The sequence below is a fragment of the Lepisma saccharinum genome, chromosome 2 (genome assembly GCF_977018435.1).
Source record: "Lepisma saccharinum chromosome 2, izLepSacc3.1, whole genome shotgun sequence".
In the NCBI taxonomy this organism is placed as follows: domain Eukaryota; kingdom Metazoa; phylum Arthropoda; class Insecta; order Zygentoma; family Lepismatidae; genus Lepisma; species Lepisma saccharinum.
Window position 1 is genome coordinate 58,452,557 of NC_139230.1, and position 20,884 is coordinate 58,473,440.

Genomic DNA, 20,884 nt, shown 5'->3' on the forward strand with positions numbered 1-20,884 from the left:
TGCATTCTGTACAATAGTGTGTACACAATTATTTTCTATAATATGCATGTATAATTATTTGCTTATTACATGTTAATTACCTCTTTTTTCCTCTTGCGCTAACTTCCGTTAAGCACATTATGCAAAATCTCAACAAGAGATATGCTAATTAAATCTGTATATTGTGTTTCTCCATAAGCAAGCACTAAGTAATTATCTAAATCTATTAATGGCACTTAGTTCAGCAAATTCTAACAAAACATCATTATGTTTCTGTATAAAAATAAGTTCTAGAAATCTACCATGAGAAGAACTCAGAGGAGCAATTTACTTTTTTCCCCGACAGTCCAAAAAATGTTCTTATTTCAGGAACACATTTGTAGTAGTTCTTCACATCAGCATAACTCCACATACACTGATCTATCTAATCTTCAACATGGGATTTGCAGGAAAATTATATGAAGCAATACATAAAAAGTGAGCCATGCTAGTTTATCTAAATAGCTGGGAAAAAAGAATTTAAAGCTGTTCTCTTATCAGTAAATTACTAATTCGATTATAATTTATTAGTGCAAAATAGGAGGAATGCACACATTCAATAAACTACAATATGTAAAGGTGGCAACAAGCCACCACAAACACTGAAATGTATGTATATGATAATGTGCACAGGAAACTGAATTCAAAATACAGCTGGAATTTTCATCAAGTCTTTATGCTATTTTTGTACAGTAAATATCAATAGTTTAAACTCATTACATCAAGTACATTCAGGTTTTTTATTTAACATGCTTATCGTTTACTGTAATTTATAAACAATATGATTTAAGGAAATGTCAATTATTGTTTCTGTCAACAGAAAATTTGAAAAACTTCCTGCACACTATACATTATTTGTTGCATAACTAAGTTGATATGTCCAGATGCAGAACAAATTTCACAGGATTTACTTATTAGTCAATATTCCCAAAGACATTGGCAATATTCCTGATGATAACCCAAATTAACGAAGAACAACTTACATGAATTGCAATGATATGCTGGCCTGTAACTGATATAAAGTCAGTGTTATCATTTTGACAAACTTTGGTTTTGGAAGCCTCCTTGACAATCCATTAAATGCACATAAATTCTTACTGGAAATAAAAAGCTTTGTCTAATCATCCATATTGTTACATTTTCAAATATGGCTTGAGATTATAATCGTACTCATAATCAAAGTGTTTGGTTAGAAAAGGAGTAGTGAGCTGAGAAATATATTATTCAAATTATTTGTAAACAATCTTCGCAGAACCACTACTAATGAATCAAAAGGAATTGCAATTATAAGTAAACTGTCAATAGTTTGTTTTTATTAAATCAAATAAAACAAACAAAAATGGTAATGTAATATTTAAGAGGAAACAAATTTTCAGGTGCAGATTCGTACAAAAAAATATGTGCACTTACAAACAAACTTGTAGTAATAAAGTCTCCAACACAGAATCAATACCAAGGGAAGCCAATTACTAGAATTTTAAATTTGTTTCTTATTATCTTAACATCAATTAATAAAAGTTACGAATTACACTGAAATGAAAATAATGCATTATAAACATATTACAACATATTCTAGTGTCACACATTGCAGCACAGACTGAAAAATAAATATGCATATATGCATGCATATGCAATAACCTGCATTTCCTTTCAGTCTTTGAAATACAATTCACTGCCATGTTGGTGTAAAGAGAAAGTGCATTTCATACTACAACCAACAACAAAGAAATTACATATATTTTTTGTCTTTGCACCAATGTGTGATAATATAGATTAGATAAATGTGCAATGTCATATACTAGACAAAAATTAAAGGTGTTCCTTGCTAAATTTAAACATTTAAATCTATAGTTATAAACATGCCACACAAACTCTACTGGTTGATTTACATGTTATTTGCACACATTATAAGGTTTCTGAAAGTAATAATCTACAAATTACAATTGCTTAGTTTGGTTACATTATGTACTTCAAAAAGATAATACGTAACCCTTCATGTCTTAAAAGACAAGTATATACACACATGAATATTGAGTTCATTTTATGAATTCTTGACATGAAGTAACAATTGTGCTATGTAACTATCTAACTGCAAGAAATTAATTATAATGGGAGTATATAAAAATGAAATTGAAAAAATAAAGTTCAAAATGTAAGTCAGTTATTCAGAAATGCAATTGGAGAATGTTGTTAAATGTTATCTACACATGTATGGAGGCTGCAGAGATTCATTTTGATAACCTCGTACTTAAGTTTCTTCTTCTTTTACAGATCTTGACAGATAATAAATTATCATATTTCAAACATAATAGATATTTTCATTAACGTTGTTTTAATATTTTTTTAGAACCATTTATTTAAAGATCTGCAATAAATATGAATATTAGCACTGAATTCCACAGAAATCTGTTTGGGATTTGTATATCTTTTACGAATACAAGCAATAAAAGTTGCTTGTCAGACATAAAAATACATATTTAAAAGATAGAAAAAGAGTAAGAAACAGCCTAGTTGAAAATGCTGAGTAAATAATAGAAACAGCAAATGTGGCACTTAGTAGTATGTGTTCTCCTTCCATAGCCCTACTTTTCAGAATGAAGACATCAAATTATATAGGAGTACACACTGTGAACACAGCTCCATGAACTGTGCTTTGAAAGTTAAGAATTTTAAAAAATTCAAAATGTTTGCTTAAGAAAAAGCTTCTTGTTCCATACCCAAAGCTTCAAGAAATATGCCCATTGGTGTCTTCTTTTTCAATCCAATCATTTCTATCTTGTTCACGATTTTATTTTTCATGTTGCGTAACCTCATTGATGCATGAATGAATATAACTGAAATGAAAAAAAAATATGCATAAAATCAGTTGTAATATGTAAGGACACAAAGAAGTACCAGAAATTTTATATTTGATTTTGCCAGTTTTACTATGATGTCCAAATCACCTTTTTGAGAAAATTAAACATCATTGTGCCAATGTGCCATTCACATGTGTGTTATAATAAATTATACTCACTTTAGATTATACTTGGTACACTGTGTCCACACACAAGAATAGCCACTTTTAATACAGGGTGACTACTCCATGACCCCGATAAAATTCCAGGTTTTGAATGCAAGTTTTCCAAAAAAATTAAAATGAAACTACTGTTATAATAAAAAATTAATAACATTTTACAATAAACATTGATCAATAGTTCCTCATAAACCCTACTATATGAATAGTGTGTTGGTGGAAGTCATACACCCCCCTTCACCCTTTAGTCTGGCATTCCTAGAACAAAGAATGTCAGATGTAGAAAAATATGGCACAAATGTAGGGCTGACTACTAAAGAAGAAGAAGAAGACCTAACCCCCTTGTGTTCATATACCCTCCTCACAAAAAAACCTGGGCACACCACTGTATGTGAATAATTTCTTTCTCTCACCAAGATGTCGAAAACTAACAATAGGTTGTCAATTAGCATAAGAGTACATGATGATCAATAACTTTTCTCCCTTGTTGTCTAGAATGACTGCATCTTCCTTCCTTACCCAATGGACATCCAAAATTAAGCAGTAACCACACACAAGTCATCTAAATTAACAAAAGATAGTAATTAAGATTAGGGTTTGGCTGGACCTTTGGCTGGCAACCGGGCAGCTGTTTTTGAATTTTTCTCTCCTTTCGAAAAGCCACTGATATTCCAAAATTTGAAAAATTATATATGCTTAGAATTCCTTCAAGAAAATTCACATGAATCTTCTGCCTGTGGTTTGCTTTCACTGGTGTCTACATAGTATCACTAGTGTATTAAGACTTATGTAGTCACGAAACTGTCTTAAAGAGTTGTTGAGTGTTTCCACAAGGACAACCAAAGAAGTCTTGTCTCCTTATTTTGTAAAACAAAGCAAAGAATAAACAGTAGCACTGACAGAAGGAAACAATAAGTTGTTTTTTTTATTAAGACGACAGACAAAATGCCTAACACAGGCATAAAATACAATTTTAGTAGTGGTTGTTGGCTCTAAAATATACAATATACTAGCTGATTGCCCAGCATTGCCCAGGTATTTATTTATCCCAATCTTCTATTAGACAGGAATATAATGAATTCTAACTATAGTGTAAAATGAACTTGGGAGTTGAAAGGCATTGGGAGTGTCACTATTCATCTATGGATTCCACACTAATATCAGTCGTTTTTTATTATTTTTACATGTCACCCCCTTCCCACCCCCACCCCTAGGGGTGCCAGGGCTGTCTTGCCCCCACAGTATTTCTTTCGAGATTGCAAGTGATATGTGTACCAAGTTTGGTAGAAATCGCTCCAGGCGTTCGAGAGCTATGGTGGAACAAACACACATATACATACATACATTTATATATATATATATATATATATATATATATAATATATGAAATCTAGAATTACCCAAGAACCATCCAAATAATAATAAATCGTACATTAAGAACACTCACACTCAGGCTGGGATTTGAACCCAGGACCCCTGGCATCATAGGATGCTGTGCTAATAAATTTGCAACAGAGATCAGCTGCATGAAAACCTTATTCTACTTGGAGGAAAAGGCAAAGATTGAAAAGTTCCTGGAGAATAGGGTCTTAATACTGTACATCTTGGGGTCTGTGCATAAAACACCATGCCATAAAGGCACATTTAGGGGGTGAGGGTAAGACCCCACACATTCTCTATCTCATCTATTTGGAAGGTGATGTGATCAGCACCATGCTCTGGCTGCCTTTATCCCCCAGGGTTACCCCCAGGTACCAAATGATTTGAGGCTGGGTGAGCCCTGGGCCACTTTATGAAAAGGAAAGGCTGGAAAAATTCCGACCTTAGATCACCCACACTGGGAATCAAACCAAGGTCTCGCGCATGGCAGTCAGATGCCCTTCCGACTAGACCATTGCGGCTCCACACATTAATAGGGTCTTGGGAAGTAAAATAGGAAACAAAAGAGATTAGAATTCTGTTACAAACACAAGTTAGTCACTGCAAATGCACAGCTCAAAATTCCTAAGAGGATGATGCTTGGAGACATAGTAAGTTACAAAAGCGACTATATCATAGTGAAGCAGAGAATTAGGAATCAGATTGTAAAATGTACCCAGGTGCAATGTAGATAGTGATTAAAACCTACTAAATGATGAAAAGTCTAGTGAGGTTCAAACAGATAAAATGAAGTCAAAGAGATTGTAGAATCTAGAGGCTAGTGAAAATTTCAGAAAAAATAACTGGCAATTGAAATTGCCGGAAAAAAAATGGTTGCAAAACATGTGCTGTGTTTTGTGGTTTGAAAAGAAAAGCCACTGTAAGAAATAAAGGAAAGTTAATGTATTGCAACCCTGTAACTGGTTGGATGATCTCCCACTAAGGTGGGAGTGTGTCTGGCAGTCAGCAGTTCAGCTCTGGCCCTCACGGGCTGTTGCGCCACCGGTTATATTAATGTATTGCAGTCTTCTTACAGAGGAGAAATGTAGAAGGGCTGCATAGCCAATGTACATGGAATGTAAAAGTTATAGAAGTTGCTATGTACAAGGCACGTACAGAAATGATTTATAAGAGTGATGTACGAATACTGTGCAATCTGTGGGCATGTCTGCTCATAGGGCTGATACCAGTACACCATGCATATGCTAGATGGCAGGTGTATGCAGTGTGTAGCGAGAGCACATTGTTCACGTGGCATCAAAACTGCAGAAATTCTCAGACGTTTAACTGTGGTATGGGGTCAGTACGCTCCTGTACAACTGGGTCAAATGGTTTGCCAGTGGCATGGAAACTGCACACAAGAATGTGAGTAGTGGTCATCCAGCAACATCGCAAACTCCAAGGAACATTGAGTTTGATTATGGCTGATAGCCGCATAACCTTTGATCAATTGGAGTATGAGACAGGCATCAGGCACGCAACCATGCACACCATTATTCACAATGATTGAACATGGAAAATATCGTGTTCCTCCATTTGCAGGCAAGCAGATCATCGCTGTCTTTTGGGGCACTTTGGGCATACTGCTAATGGACTGCCTTCCCCAAGGAAAGACTGTCAACAGCAAGGTGTACTGTGAGACCCTTACACATTTGAAATGCAGGATTCAGCAATGGCAAAAGGGAAAGTGGTCACAAGGAGTTTTGCTCCAACATGACAATGCAAGGCCCCACACCAGCAACACTATGACAGAAAAGTTGGCATTTTGTTCCACACTTGCCATATTCACAAGACCTCGCTCCGTCTGATTATGCTTTATTTGACAACATGCAGGACTCACTGAGAGATTCGCAAACAACAAGGAACTGCAGGCAGCTGTCCATGAGTGGTGTCATAGTACCTCCAAAGAATGGTTCCATTATGAAGTTACCAGGAAGATGGCAATGATGTTCATGGGGAGTACATTGAGAGATCCCATGTGAATTGAACCATGTTGCATAATATATAAAGTACAAAAATCTTGTACATTACAGAAAGAAAGCGCTTGTAAAATATCAACGACAGTACATTTTCCATAAAGAAAGTAGCAATTTGTACATACAATGGCCCTATAAAATGGAACACATATGTAGCAGTTGTTTCTATTGCACATTGGCTGTGTATGGGTAATAAGTGTTTTGGTAACAAACCATCACTATATTTGCAACAAGAATATCAAATGTAAAGCAAATATAATACAGAAGGTCGTTTCACGTCCATGGTAACAAAGTTAGAACGTATCTAACCTTAAGAAAAACCGTGACGTCACGAGCGTTGGTGCTCCACGTGATACTCCTGTCTTGCAGCAATGGTCCTGCAATGGAGTTTCCATTGGAGGAGACTGCGTTGAAGAACATATTGGTCCAAACGATCATATTCCTCCTGACAAGCTTTCCAAAGACTCAATTGTGCGGGGCCGTCTGCTTCCCAAGGCTCGTTTCAACAACGGAAACCCACAAAAATCCATGGAAGAGGCATCGGGGGATTTCACAGGGATGTCTGTAAAGGGGATTGCATGAATGCCAGTTTCACGTGCCATCCGATCCATGTATGCCTGCGTGGACTTTGCCGTATGACTGGAAGCCTTGTCCTGGTGGATGACAACACGAGATGTGTCGCTGCCATAGAGAGAAGGAATATCATGTCTGTAAAGTGGCTCCAAAATATTTGTCTGGTAATAGGCTGCATTTATTTTAGCCTTTTTTCTACTCTGCGCAGTGGAAGTTTGTCGTTATGGCAGTAACCACCAAGAACCATGAACCCGCGTGGAAAACTTTCAGCACATTCACGTACCCACTCAAATCGACCTCTTGCATCACGTGGACGATAGTAGTTGGCCCTTTTTTTACCACATCCCGACAGATATACCCATGCTTCATCCAGGGACACCACATACTTCCAGCGGTCCCCTGCCAGATGGCGTTCGTAGAGCTTCCGACTGTTGGTCTTCCTCTCCTGGACATGTGAGGCACGCAACTTATGAACTTGAGCCTTGTGCTTCCGCACAAGTTGTAAATCTTGGCCTATGATGTGATTCACAGTTGCAGGGAAACATTGCACTGCCTGTGCAATCACTCTTTGCGTTGCAGGGTTTTCACATCGCACCAAGGATCTCACTTTCCGCACAACAACGGAGGAACGCTTGGGCTTCCGATATGTCCGAGGCCCACTTTCACTGGTTCCAGCAACAGGTATGGTGCAAGCTTTATGGCGATTCAACACTGCATTGATGCCCTTCTTTGACACATGGAATGCTTTCATGTGGCACTGTTTAATTATCTGGCTATAACTATAACCAACGTCGGAAAGGGCACAGATGTACCCCTCCCAAAAGACTGGAATTTTTGGTTCCATATAAACACCCACTCACACACCAACCATCGTCTTTGAAAGTCAACACACAGTACTTTCGTCCTACTGGCTCTGGCTGCTCTGTGCTGTGCCTACTTGCTCCTCCCTGGTGATCGAAATCGTTACCATCAACGTGAAACAACCTTCTGTATGTCTTGTTTCATCCATGTTCAGGTAATATGTGTGTGTCATTTACACTGCTCTCACTAGTAGACTCAAAGGTTATGGAACTCTTGTTTAATGTAATGAACATGGTAACAGTGAATCAAAAAATGACTGAGTTTAAATAGTTTAACGTAAGTAGGGTTTCTGATGGAATTCATTGAAAATATTGATGGCAAGGCCAGCACACCAGGGGTCATTGCTTCTAATCCCGGTTTAGGCATAGGTGTTTTTTGTGAGTGTCCTTCATCAATTTCATCACACATAAGTGGCAGAAAAGCGATGCTAAATAACAAAATCAAATCATATGTCTATGTCGACTGCAAAGAAAGCAGAGGTTCTGTAGTCTTGTAAGAGGGATAGAAAGTAGGGATGGCCAAATCTGGATAAAATTTTATCCAGATATCGAATAATTTTTTATCTGGATTTCAAAATCCAGAAATCGGATATTCAGATGTCCAAATTATCTGAATATCTGAAATAGCCAAATATGTGATATCCAATATTTGGATTACCCAAAGTGTACGGATATCTGAATGTGTGCATTGTCCAGACATTTTTATCCTTCATCCATTTTACGGGCTATCCACGTTTTGGTGCCTGGACAATTTGGTGCTTCTTCCTATCACCTCTGACCTCTGGCATTCACTTTCACTTTCCAGTGACTATAAATACTGAATGTGAGTTACTTCATCATCACTTAGGAAATGGCTCTGTTAGTGAATAGCTCTCATGGTGGGAAGAAACTAGTTCATGGATTTTCGTACTTAAAAGAAAACGCCAGAAATGATAAAGTGCACTGGCAGCGCTCTCTGAAAAAGCAGTGCAAGGCCCGTGTCTTTCACAACAAACTGGCATTTCTTATGGCTCTGTACAAAGAGGTGTGAAACTGTTAAAGTTAAAGCCGTATAAAATTACTGTGACACATGCTCTTCAGCTGTGTGATTCTGCATGCAGACACACATTACGAACATTAATCAATGGGTAACTTCAGCAAGGTGTCAAAAATGTGTGGCCAGTTTCAGCACCTTCTTTCATAAATTGGTAAGTAAATAAATCACTCTTTAAACTAGTTACAGAAACTTGCATGCTTGATTCACGGACAGTCTACAGTGCCGACATATGGTTGCAAGCACCTCACTTGCTGATAGCACAAACACCGATGCGGCAGTCTACATTTTAATGGATCACTCTGTAGTATAATGCTTCTTTTTTATAAGTCTTGTGAAATGATTGAGAAATTTGGACATTCCACACACAATTATACTTTCATCGGACATACACATCAACATAATCACACCGGCATAGTAACAATTGGCAAAAAAGTGGAAGCCATATTAAGTTCGATCAGTTTCATCAACACTTGGCCACGTATGTAAATGTTGAGGGCAATTGCCATGAACAATCAGATACTCTTCTACTCGTTGGCAGTAAAATAGTGTAAGACAGTTCAAATGCTAATGTGAGATTTCCCTATAAGATCTTATAATCTCGCACTTGCAGTTACATGCTTTAATATAAGAATGGCACACGGAAAGTTGACTTTAAGAGCTGCACAGAAAATAAGTTTTCAAACACTGTACTTTTGACAATTTGCACTGGTAAACGGAATACAGTTTTGAAAAACCAGTGAGGTCACTTTTAACTTATTCGAGTAACTTCGATATTCAGTGAAAATGCAGACTTCAGGAATCTTTTAAGTTCCGAAATTGACAAAAGTTCACTAATAGCAATTTTAACACACAACCTCAGTAGTAATGCTGGCAACCCTGGTTAAAATCGTGACAGAAAATCATGTTGTATGTAGGAATGATGGTAATTTCCTTGATGTCCAGTTTTCAGCGTATCCTCCTTTCTACTAGCAACACAAGAAAGGTGCCCAAGCATGGAGGAAAGCACAGGCAGGCATCACCCTTGGGCAAGACTGCTGTGTACGTCAGCAAGGTATGTAGCTTCCTTAGTTCATTATGTTCTAACATGTATAGGTGTCTGTTCTGTGGGAAGGGAAGGTGCCCGAGCCACGTAAGCTCATATAGGAGGCATGATTATGTGCATTAGCTCTGCCAGCTGCAGTTTAACAAGTTCGTTACAGTAACATAATGCAAATTTTTAAACAAATGAAAAGCTGGATGCTTTTGAAGACAATTGTGATGGATGAAGAAGCAGGCGAATTTTAACATATAAAGTGTTCACAAAAAAGGCACAAAACATCCGTAACAACCACTGTATTTTACTTTAAAAACAGTGGTCCAATTTCAGGTGCTTATAGGGTCTGTGTGACATTCAGCTGTAATGTGCCCATGTTTTTATCGCTCGGGGAAGCTTAAGAAGAATGAAACATGTTCTGCAACAGTGGAGTAAATAACACCCCCGCAACCTTTGTGGTGCGAGGGGGAAGGGGGCAGTAAGAATGATAAATTAAGAAAGACCGATAGTTCAGAAAAGTTTTCAGCGTTAAAATATATTTTCAATCAAACATATTGTATTTTTATGACCCCTACAACTGCAAACAGAAAATGTTAAACACTACAAAAGTAGAATGTAGATTACCAAATTAGAAGAAAACCTTCATTAGCTGAATAGTTTACATCCCTGAAGAGTAGACAACAGGCAAGAAAATGCACTGGCAACTCTGACTTTCACCACTCTCCGTCCCTACTTACAATTTCTACCAAACGGAAAAGAAAAGTACAAAAAAAAAAAGATATATCAACGAACTGGCAAGGTATTGGCTTTCTCGACCCATTGGATTGTTTTAAAGTAAAGATTTTCTACCATGCTTTAGATATTCTAGTAAATCAAGTAAACAGTAGATTTCAGGGCACGAAACATGAAACAAATAAAAGAAAGCTTCACCTTTTTAGTTTTTAAGCCCCCACAGCCCTAACAGAACACACCGACAGGCAGTTAATGGAATCTGCTACTAATTATGGAAGAAATATATCTCACATATAGCTACAGAAATTGTTTATTTTCAGAATGTAGTGTCAACTGAAATCAAAAGAAGAAGCATGTCAAATATCAGCAAAGTTGCAGAATTCCTCTTCATAGAAAACAAAATTCAGGCAAGTAGTATTCCTGACATATGCACTGCTTATATGCTGTATTTGACCCTACCTGTGACGTCTTTATCATCTGAGAGGTCATTTTCCAAACTAAAATTGATCAGAAATAAGCACAATGCCAAGAGTGAGATTGAGTCAACTGACGCTGTTAAGCATCGAAAGTGATCGGGCTCAAAAACTGGACTTGATCAAACTACCACCATAATTTGCTTTGCTTTGCTTGCTTAAATGGGCATTTAACAATTTTTGTATTAACAGTGTACTTTCATATATAATTATAATAAAGGGTCTACCAATTTGAACGTCAGAACTTGCAAAGTGTGTTATGGCAACACTGACTGGAATGACGAGATGGAACTGTGACATCTGTGTGCAGTAGTCTGTGGCAAGTTATCATGGAACGCATAGAAATTATTCGAATTTACTATCAACATTCATGTTCAGTTCGACAGACATTTCGTGCATTGAGAGGAATTTATGGTCAACATAATACACCGACAGAACAAACAAAACTGTAGGATTTGGCAGATAAAAATCCGCAAGTGATTCTGGACGTACACCTTCATCCTAAGAAAGTGGCTGTGTGGTGTGGGTTTTGGGCCAATGGCGTGATTGGGCCTTATTTTTTGGAGGACCATCATGGAAATCATGTGGGGAGCACTACAGGAATATGGTGGTGCAGTTTTTGTGGCCTAAACTGGCAAATCTTGACATCAACAATGTGTTTTCCAACAGGATGGTGCAACTTGCCCCACAGCTCGCCAAGCAATGGAATTATTGGAGGAAAAGTTCCCCAGACAAGTTCTGTCCAGAAAGGGTGATGTGAACTGGCCGCCAAGATCATGTGACCTAACCCCTCAGGATTATTTTCTATGGGATTATGTCAAATCTAAGGTCTATCAGACTAAGCCATGCACAGTTTGGGACCTGAAACTGAACATCGAACAAACCATTGAGGCTATACTGCTCAATATGTGTGCAGACGTGCTGGAAAATTCAATATTCAGAATCCATCCCACCAACCAAAGCAGAGGAGGACATTTGAAGGACATATTGTTCAAAACATAATGCCCTTGTTTGCTCTTCAAAATAAAAAAAGATGTCATTATCACTTGTGGTTTTCATTCTATCTAATTTTAAAGATCTGACATTCAAATTGGTAGACCCTATACATAAGTTACACTTTGTCTGTTGCCTTAACCTTTCATACCAGTTTTTGCATTGATTCAAATTACATGTATGCATTTTCAAATTGTCTGTTGCCTTAACCTTTCAAATTACATGTATGCATTTTCAAATTTGTACATACCTAATATAAATGTAGGCATGAATTAATATTTTAGAAAAAAATAAATGAATAGGGGCGCACAACAGAAAGTTCAGGTTGGGCACAGAGCATGTTAGTTACATTAGTGTTCTGCAATAAAGCAAAATTGAATGAACAAATAGATAAGAAAGAGGAAGACACAGATATTGAATAAAAATGAACTCAATCAAGAAAAGACTGATTAACATCACAGAGAAAGTAATTGGGAAGAGTAAAAATGAAGTCTTGGGTAATGAAGGAGATACTAAACTTAATGGAAGATGGAATAAAATACAAAAATTCTAGGTCTGCAAATGTGATCCATTACCAGCATGCCGTAATGGGAAGAAATACCAGCCCACTCCTGCCCTGTGCAGATGTTGTCTTGAGCCAAACCAACTCGCCCACCTGAGCAGGGGCGGACAGAGCATACTGGAACACCTACTCAGGGTGACCATTCTAGGACTATGATAAAATAAGTCCCAGTTTTCAAGGCGAACTTTCCAAAATTTCAAGGGTATAAGCAGATTTTTCTGTGTTACATATTACTGCCTCCCACCACCCATACACAAATATATTAACAAAATAAATGGTCTGTGTGATTCCAATGTATCCAAAAATTCCAATTCAATTAAATGGGATATGATATATTAAAAAAATAAAAATTGCATGCAGAGTTCACATTTGCCATTTTACATACTCAGACTCAAAATACATATATAAGCAATCCAAGAAAAATTGTTAAGGACACTAACAAAGTAAACGTATTAATAGAATTCTGTGTTATTCTCCAGGCAAACTCAAATCTTGCGCGGGTGCGAATTACTCACTTAGTAAAAGATTAAGTATTTTTAAAAAAAATATTTAAAAATACCAAACTATAGCTTACTTATGGTTTGTGAGTATGTACAGTGTGCCAAACTACATTTCGGGAGTCAACTGCTCCCTTCTTCAGGTTATCTCCTTGGCTAGCAAAATTGATTAGTGTTTATTTGATGCGGCTATGAAACAATTTTGCTAGCCAAGGAGATAATCTGAGGAAGGGAGCAGTTGACTTAAAAAAAGTAGTTTGGCATACTGTACATACTCACAAACCGTAATTAAGCTATAGTTTGGTATTTTTTAATATTTTTTTTAAATACTTAATATTCTCCAGGCAGCTTTTCTTTTCCTTCCTTGATAAAAATAAAATATAAACTGTGAAAAACTTGACTCAGGTCATTTATAATATGTACAAATTCAATGGGATTTGGATTAATAAAAGCTGCAATTTTTCATGTCTAGGGAGAAAAATTCATACTGAATTCCCAGTGAGTAGCCACCCTGCTACTATATTCAGGGCGAATTTGTTACAGGCTAAGATTGTTAAAACTAATTATACAGTTTTCAAACTTTCAATGTCGTTGCATGAAAAAGTTTGGACTGAGTCAAAGGTGGTGTTTCAAACTTTAGTAGGCCCATGCTAAGATGCTCTATTGGAAGAATCTCGAATATTTTAAGGGGAAGAGTGACAATTATGCACCAGTTGTGCATTTATTTCAATATTGTCAGCATGGGCAGGCACTACTGCTAAAAAAAATTCTTCACAATACAAGAGCGTATGAATTTATCTCCATGTTGCATGTGGAAGCAGTTTTTAAGGTGATTACACTGTGTAACAAATTTACAACTTTTTTCTCTTTCCGAAATGAATGCAACTGTTTCCGATAGAACTTGTCACGCTGATGACAGTGGTGTAACTGAAATTCGTGTATCAGCCTCCGATTTCGAGAAATAATAGTTGAAAATTTTATTATGTAATGTAAATGCAATGCTATTTGAAGCACTGCAGGACGAAGAATGAAACTAAAAGTAATTTGTTTTTGAAATTACACAGTACAAGAAGCGAAGATTACATGACGACAATGCTATCGATCTGCATAAATACCAGTACCGGTACCGAAATATATACCCTGCCTGACCCCTGTCCCACATCCCGAGCTGCTCCCTTATCCCACCCTGAGCCAAAGGTATTTACATAAACGCCTAAATGAAATTAACATCAATTCAAGAACTACAAATATATATTATGAACAAAATATGTTATGTATTACACCAATAGGTATCAGAAGTAACAATACAGATCAAATTAAGTAATGTACATACATCGAAGGATGGAAAGGATGATACATAAAGTAACATGTATAAAGATGTTCAAGGTAGTCTTATTGGCGCTTCCGTTTGTACTGAGCACCCTCGTTTTCTCCTTTCTTCCAAGACGCAAATGGTCTGATGAAATCGTTCACCATGTTCATCTGATACTGCACCTAAGTTTTCTGGGAAGAAGTCTAAGTGACTGTGTAGATAATGAAGCTTTAGGGACATGTGAGAACCAATTACATGAAAGATCAGTAGCAGTTCTACAAGTTCAGCATAATGTTCAGATTTTCGGTTTCCAAGGAAATTTGTTATCACATTCTTCAGTGCAACCCATGCTCTTTTCTCATTTTCATGCAGGATTTTGTCGAATGTTGAATGTTTAATGAGTTCTCTAATCTGTGGTCCGACAAAGATTCCTTCTTTAACTTTGCATCTGTGATATGTGGAAATATTGTCTTTAGGTACTGGAAACATCCACCCTCTTTATCTAGTGCCTTCACAAACACCTTCATTAATCCTAATTTTATGTGTAATGGTGGTAAGTACACATTTTCTGGATCAAAAAGAGGCGTGTAACTAACACTTTTCTGTCCAGGGACCATCGACTTGCTTGTGGCCAGTGTTTTGTATATCCTGACTGCATTCCCAAAAGCAGACCAAGAACCTTAAAATCAGCACAACTGTGCCAAGGATGATCCGCATACTTCATTCTGTCAAGCAAGAGCTTCATATTTTGGTATGATTCTTTCATACCTACAGCATAGGCAACTGGAATAGCAAGGTGACTATTGCCATTGTGTAATAACACAGCTTTAAGACTGAATTTCAAAGAATCAATAAATAAACACCATTGATTCATGTCATACTCAGTCAGACATAAGTCCACACACATCTGTAGAGTACACCAAACCTTCCTGACAGCTGAAAAAATTCACCAGATCACTTCCACGACAGCGATACATTGTTACGTTCCTGTCCTTCAGCAAAAGGTTCGAACCTTGTAGTCTGGAAGCTAATAGTTCAGCCTGTGATTTGGATAACTGCAGATCTCTCATGAGATCATTTAGTTCTGCTTCGCATATTATATGCGGTTCCTTTGCGTTCCCCACATACACAGGATCTTCACTTCCTTCAATTTCGGATTCACAGTCACTCAACGTCCAAGCATTTGGTGGCACAGGAAATTTAACTCATTACAGTGTGGAACAGGCCTAATAGCAGAAGGTACACATGGATAGTTGATTGACTTGTTTGTTTTTGCGGTTATTCCACGAATGTTTGTTAAACAAAAATAACAGTCTATGATATGGTCTTGTGGCTCACGCCACACCATTGGCACAATTGTCTTGTGTGTTCCGTTCAACCATCCCCGAAGGTTCACAGCACAGGATTTACAACACACGTGCGGAGCCCATTTTTTATCCTGGTCCAAGACTTTGCAGGAAAAGTACAATTCATAAGCCTTTTTCACAGCAGGTGTCAGGTGAGTAACATTGGACTTAACAGTCACTCTTCCACATATGTAACAGAACTTGCTTGGGTTATTTACACAACTTCTTGGCATGATTTACAATAAAGATACATCAAACACATATAATGTCAGAACCGGAGATACTTGTCACATCCGAACAGGAATATCTAACAGTCACACTTAGCAACAAACTGAAATCCTTGTGCTGCAAGTCCAGCTTTCAGTACCTTCTGAGCAGTACATTAACACTGTGTGAACTCATACAAGAGTTCTCGGAACAGACAAACATCCAGAACAACAATGAATAACAACACACAAACACACTCTCAATAATGTACCATCGGCTTCTGATATGGATTTTCATGCAGTGTTGCAACTCCACAAGGGGAAGTGTTGCCATCTTGAAAGAGGGAAATTTCGTATTTTAAAAATCCTTTTTCCCCATTTGCGGGAAAAGGAGGCTGATACAAACAAATGCACTATGCTCCTACATCAGGATACCAAGGGGTATTATGGTCACTACATACCATCCAGGAAAGAAAATATTTGTTACACAGTGTTATTAGAGACGCATATTTTTGGTAAATAAAAAATCTAAATTTCGGTACAAGAACAGAGTCAATTTCGGGTTCAAAAGCGGTAAATAAAATGAAATTTTGGTTCTAAAAATGTGAATATAATCCCAAATTTGATTTAAAAATTGCACTATTACACAAAGTAAACATATCCCTTCTAATAGCACATTAAATCATTACCAGACTATTAAGTTTATTCCTGTATAAAGGGGTTCATAAATTGCATGTCAAATGTTTGCAGCAGAATTAATAAATTTTCCGTGAATTGCATAACTCGCAGGATACTTCAGACTTCAGAAAGTGTCGCATCGGTATATAAACGGTAAATTTCGTGTTTAAGAGTCTATTTTGCAGTTCATTTTGCATCATTTCGTGACAGAACAGGGTGGTAAAATGCACCTCACACCTTTCAGAAACATTAAAAATTAACATTAGAATGTGTTATTTCACATTTCGGGTTTTAGTCAAAAACGAAATATGCATGCCTCTAGTGATTATTAAGCTTGACACGACGTTTGAAAGATATGATCAGTAAGAATTTACAGAATCCTATGTATTCCTTATCAGAAATCAACTTCAAGTTCAAGTTACGGCTAATCAAATGGGAGTTTCAACTTTTCCTACCACTACGACATAGTTCAACATGTCCTTTCTCCATCCATGTACTATTCTAAGTCATTGGATGTTTGATATTCCCAAGAGAACGAATAAAATAATTTTCCCATAAGCGTAATGCATTTCTCCTTGTCTCCTATGGCCATCCTGGCAGTGTTGCCAAACCTGATGTGCATAAATGAGCTAAATTTCACCTTAAATAGAGCTAAAGTTGACTTTCAAGGAGCTAGATTCATGAAGGCTGCATAAAGCGCCTCCTAGGGTAATCTTAGGTGTTGGAGATGTGGGTTATATACCTTTAAAGTGATGACAATTTAATCTTAGTTTTCACTGTCTAAATCTGGTGGCATCACCCATCTCAATAATCCACCAATGGTTGCATGAAATTGGAAATAAAGGAATCCAGGATAACAATATTATGTCATCTTCATGTCAGCTACGGTGCTATAAAAAGCAGCTGAGGTGGTTAAGAGGGGGTAGGGCGATGCAGCCAATATAATAATACCACATCACGTGCAAAATATATATTCATGGCAAAAGCTGGTCTTTGTGGACTGGAGCCAGTGATGGCATCACAGTGGGTGCCACAGTTCACAGCCAAATGAATGCACAAAAGAGCCAGATCTGGCTCCAAAAGAGTGAAGCTGGCAACAGTGATTGGCAGCTGCCGCAGACTACGACCTAGGAGAAATTGTCCATCTACCCCTTAAATGGGAACGAGGGTCAATTCAAATTCAGTTTCATGGGTTTTTTAATATCAAGCAACTCGTATATGGAATACAGTTTGGTATTGGTAACTATTTCTTGATTAATTTGTTTTATTTTACTTTGTTTTTCTGCCAGCTTTTACTAATCACGAAGATGGGGATGAATGGTGATTACATGAAATGGATGAGGGAACAATTCCCAACGTGGTCACAAAATGGATATTTTTTCAGTCCCATCCTGTACTCCTCTAGTTATGGCAGTCAACATGATTTTAATGTCTCCTGAAAATGTTCTGTCATCATATTGTTGAACATGGCAGTGCTGTAACTGACAGCCTCTAAATCGCAGAAAACTATATTATTTATAATCAAATATTTCCCTACAATTGAACATTAGAATTACATGAACTTTTTGCAGATATCTCAGGGAAATGGGGGGGGGAGGACAAGTGCCACCCTTGTAGACACCCTTGAAATTATATGTTGTTTAAATGATTTAAAATACTCTGCATATGAAATTTTGGTTCTAAAAATGTGAATATAATCCCAAATTTGATTTAAAAATTGCACTATTACACAAAGTAAACATATCCCTTCTAATAGCACATTAAATCATTACCAGACTATTAAGTTTATTCCTGTATAAAGGGGTTCATAAATTGCATGTCAAATGTTTGCAGCAGAATTAATAAATTTTCCGTGAATTGCATAACTCGCAGGATACTTCAGACTTCAGAAAGTGTCGCATCGGTATATAAACGGTAAATTTCGTGTTTAAGAGTCTATTTTGCAGTTCATTTTGCATCATTTCGTGACAGAACAGGGTGGTAAAATGCACCTCACACCTTTCAGAAACATTAAAAATTAACATTAGAATGTGTTATTTCACATTTCGGGTTTTAGTCAAAAACGAAATATGCATGCCTCTAGTGATTATTAAGCTTGACACGACGTTTGAAAGATATGATCAGTAAGAATTTACAGAATCCTATGTATTCCTTATCAGAAATCAACTTCAAGTTCAAGTTACGGCTAATCAAATGGGAGTTTCAACTTTTCCTACCACTACGACATAGTTCAACATGTCCTTTCTCCATCCATGTACTATTCTAAGTCATTGGATGTTTGATATTCCCAAGAGAACGAATAAAATAATTTTCCCATAAGCGTAATGCATTTCTCCTTGTCTCCTATGGCCATCCTGGCAGTGTTGCCAAACCTGATGTGCATAAATGAGCTAAATTTCACCTTAAATAGAGCTAAAGTTGACTTTCAAGGAGCTAGATTCATGAAGGCTGAATAAAGCGCCTCCTAGGGTAATCTTAGGTGTTGGAGATGTGGGTTATATACCTTTAAAGTGATGACAATTTAATCTTAGTTTTCACTGTCTAAATCTGGTGGCATCACCCATCTCAATAATCCACCAATGGTTGCATGAAATTGGAAATAAAGGAATCCAGGATAACAATATTATGTCATCTTCATGTCAGCTACGGTGCTATAAAAAGCAGCTGAGGTGGTTAAGAGGGGGTAGGGCGATGCAGCCAATATAATAATACCACATCACGTGCAAAATATATATTCATGGCAAAAGCTGGTCTTTGTGGACTGGAGCCAGTGATGGCATCACAGTGGGTGCCACAGTTCACAGCCAAATGAATGCACAAAAGAGCCAGATCTGGCTCCAAAAGAGTGAAGCTGGCAACAGTGATTGGCAGCTGCCGCAGACTACGACCTAGGAGAAATTGTCCATCTACCCCTTAAATGGGAACGAGGGTCAATTCAAATTCAGTTTCATGGGTTTTTTAATATCAAGCAACTCGTATATGGAATACAGTTTGGTATTGGTAACTATTTCTTGATTAATTTGTTTTATTTTACTTTGTTTTTCTGCCAGCTTTTACTAATCACGAAGATGGGGATGAATGGTGATTACATGAAATGGATGAGGGAACAATTCCCAACGTGGTCACAAAATGGATATTTTTTCAGTCCCATCCTGTACTCCTCTAGTTATGGCAGTCAACATGATTTTAATGTCTCCTGAAAATGTTCTGTCATCATATTGTTGAACATGGCAGTGCTGTAACTGACAGCCTCTAAATAGCAGAAAACTATATTATTTATAATCAAATATTTCCCTACAATTGAACATTAGAATTACATGAACTTTTTGCAGATATCTCAGGGAAATGGGGGGGGGGGAGGACAAGTGCCACCCTTGTAGACACCCTTGAAATTATATGTTGTTTAAATGATTTAAAATACTCTGCATATTTATGCAATAATATTGTTTCGATAACCGGCGTTTCTTGTGCGTGCAGCATGTATGGAACCTGAGTTGCAACTGAACCCACACATCTTGTCATATACAGATCTACCCTGACACATGTTTTTATTTCTTAAATTCATAATGTAATATTCACATATAAATGTTCTCGATTAGTGTGTAAGTAGGATAAAACTAACAATGTCTTCTAACCCAACAATTATTTTAAGCATTTTCCATGAAGAAAGTTTTAAAAAGTTAAAAACTTTTAATGGAATTGATAAAAATGGTACATCGATGGAATGTTTTTTTATTCATTTTACCAATACATTCAAATTAAATATAGACATAAAAAAGTTTTAAAATCTGAATACCCCAAGTGGGATAGGAACCTAAGAAACCACCTTAACCACTCTGCCATCTTCGGAAACATGCAATTCCTATCAGTTTCTTGTGTGTAGACTCTGTGTGTTTAACACTGTACTCCTTATGCTTATTTCCTATATACTGGAAAGGGCCTTGAAATATTCATGTCAAGCACATGGCTTTTAATGCTGAATCTAATTACGTAGACTTTATTGAGATTTTAAATTGCTGCTCAGTTATTACGAAATGATTACCATTGCACGCTACTGTCTACCCAAGGGAACCCACGCTCTAAGTCCCATATGAACTGTGAATACCCACTCCTGCATGGGCGTAACTCTCTAGCCCAAAGTTGGAAGCACGTGG

General features: G+C 37.1%; 1 protein-coding gene across 2 annotated transcripts in view; it reads right to left on the minus strand.

Annotated features, from left to right (window-relative positions):
• Jwa (PRA1 family protein Jwa) overlaps nucleotides 1-20,884 on the minus strand; it is a 67,865-nt gene that overhangs the window by 24,970 nt on the left and 22,011 nt on the right. The window contains exons 3-4 of one of the 2 annotated variants that reach the window (XM_083117396.1): nucleotides 2,736-2,852; nucleotides 1,002-1,115 (exon numbers count right to left, since the gene is read on the minus strand). In XM_083117396.1, coding sequence (XP_082973522.1) covers nucleotides 1,051-1,115; nucleotides 2,736-2,852 — 182 coding nt within the window. In that variant the 3' untranslated portion in view covers nucleotides 1,002-1,050. The remainder of the gene's footprint in view (nucleotides 1-1,001; nucleotides 1,116-2,735; nucleotides 2,853-20,884) is intronic. The other variant, XM_083117395.1, reaches the window with a different exon arrangement.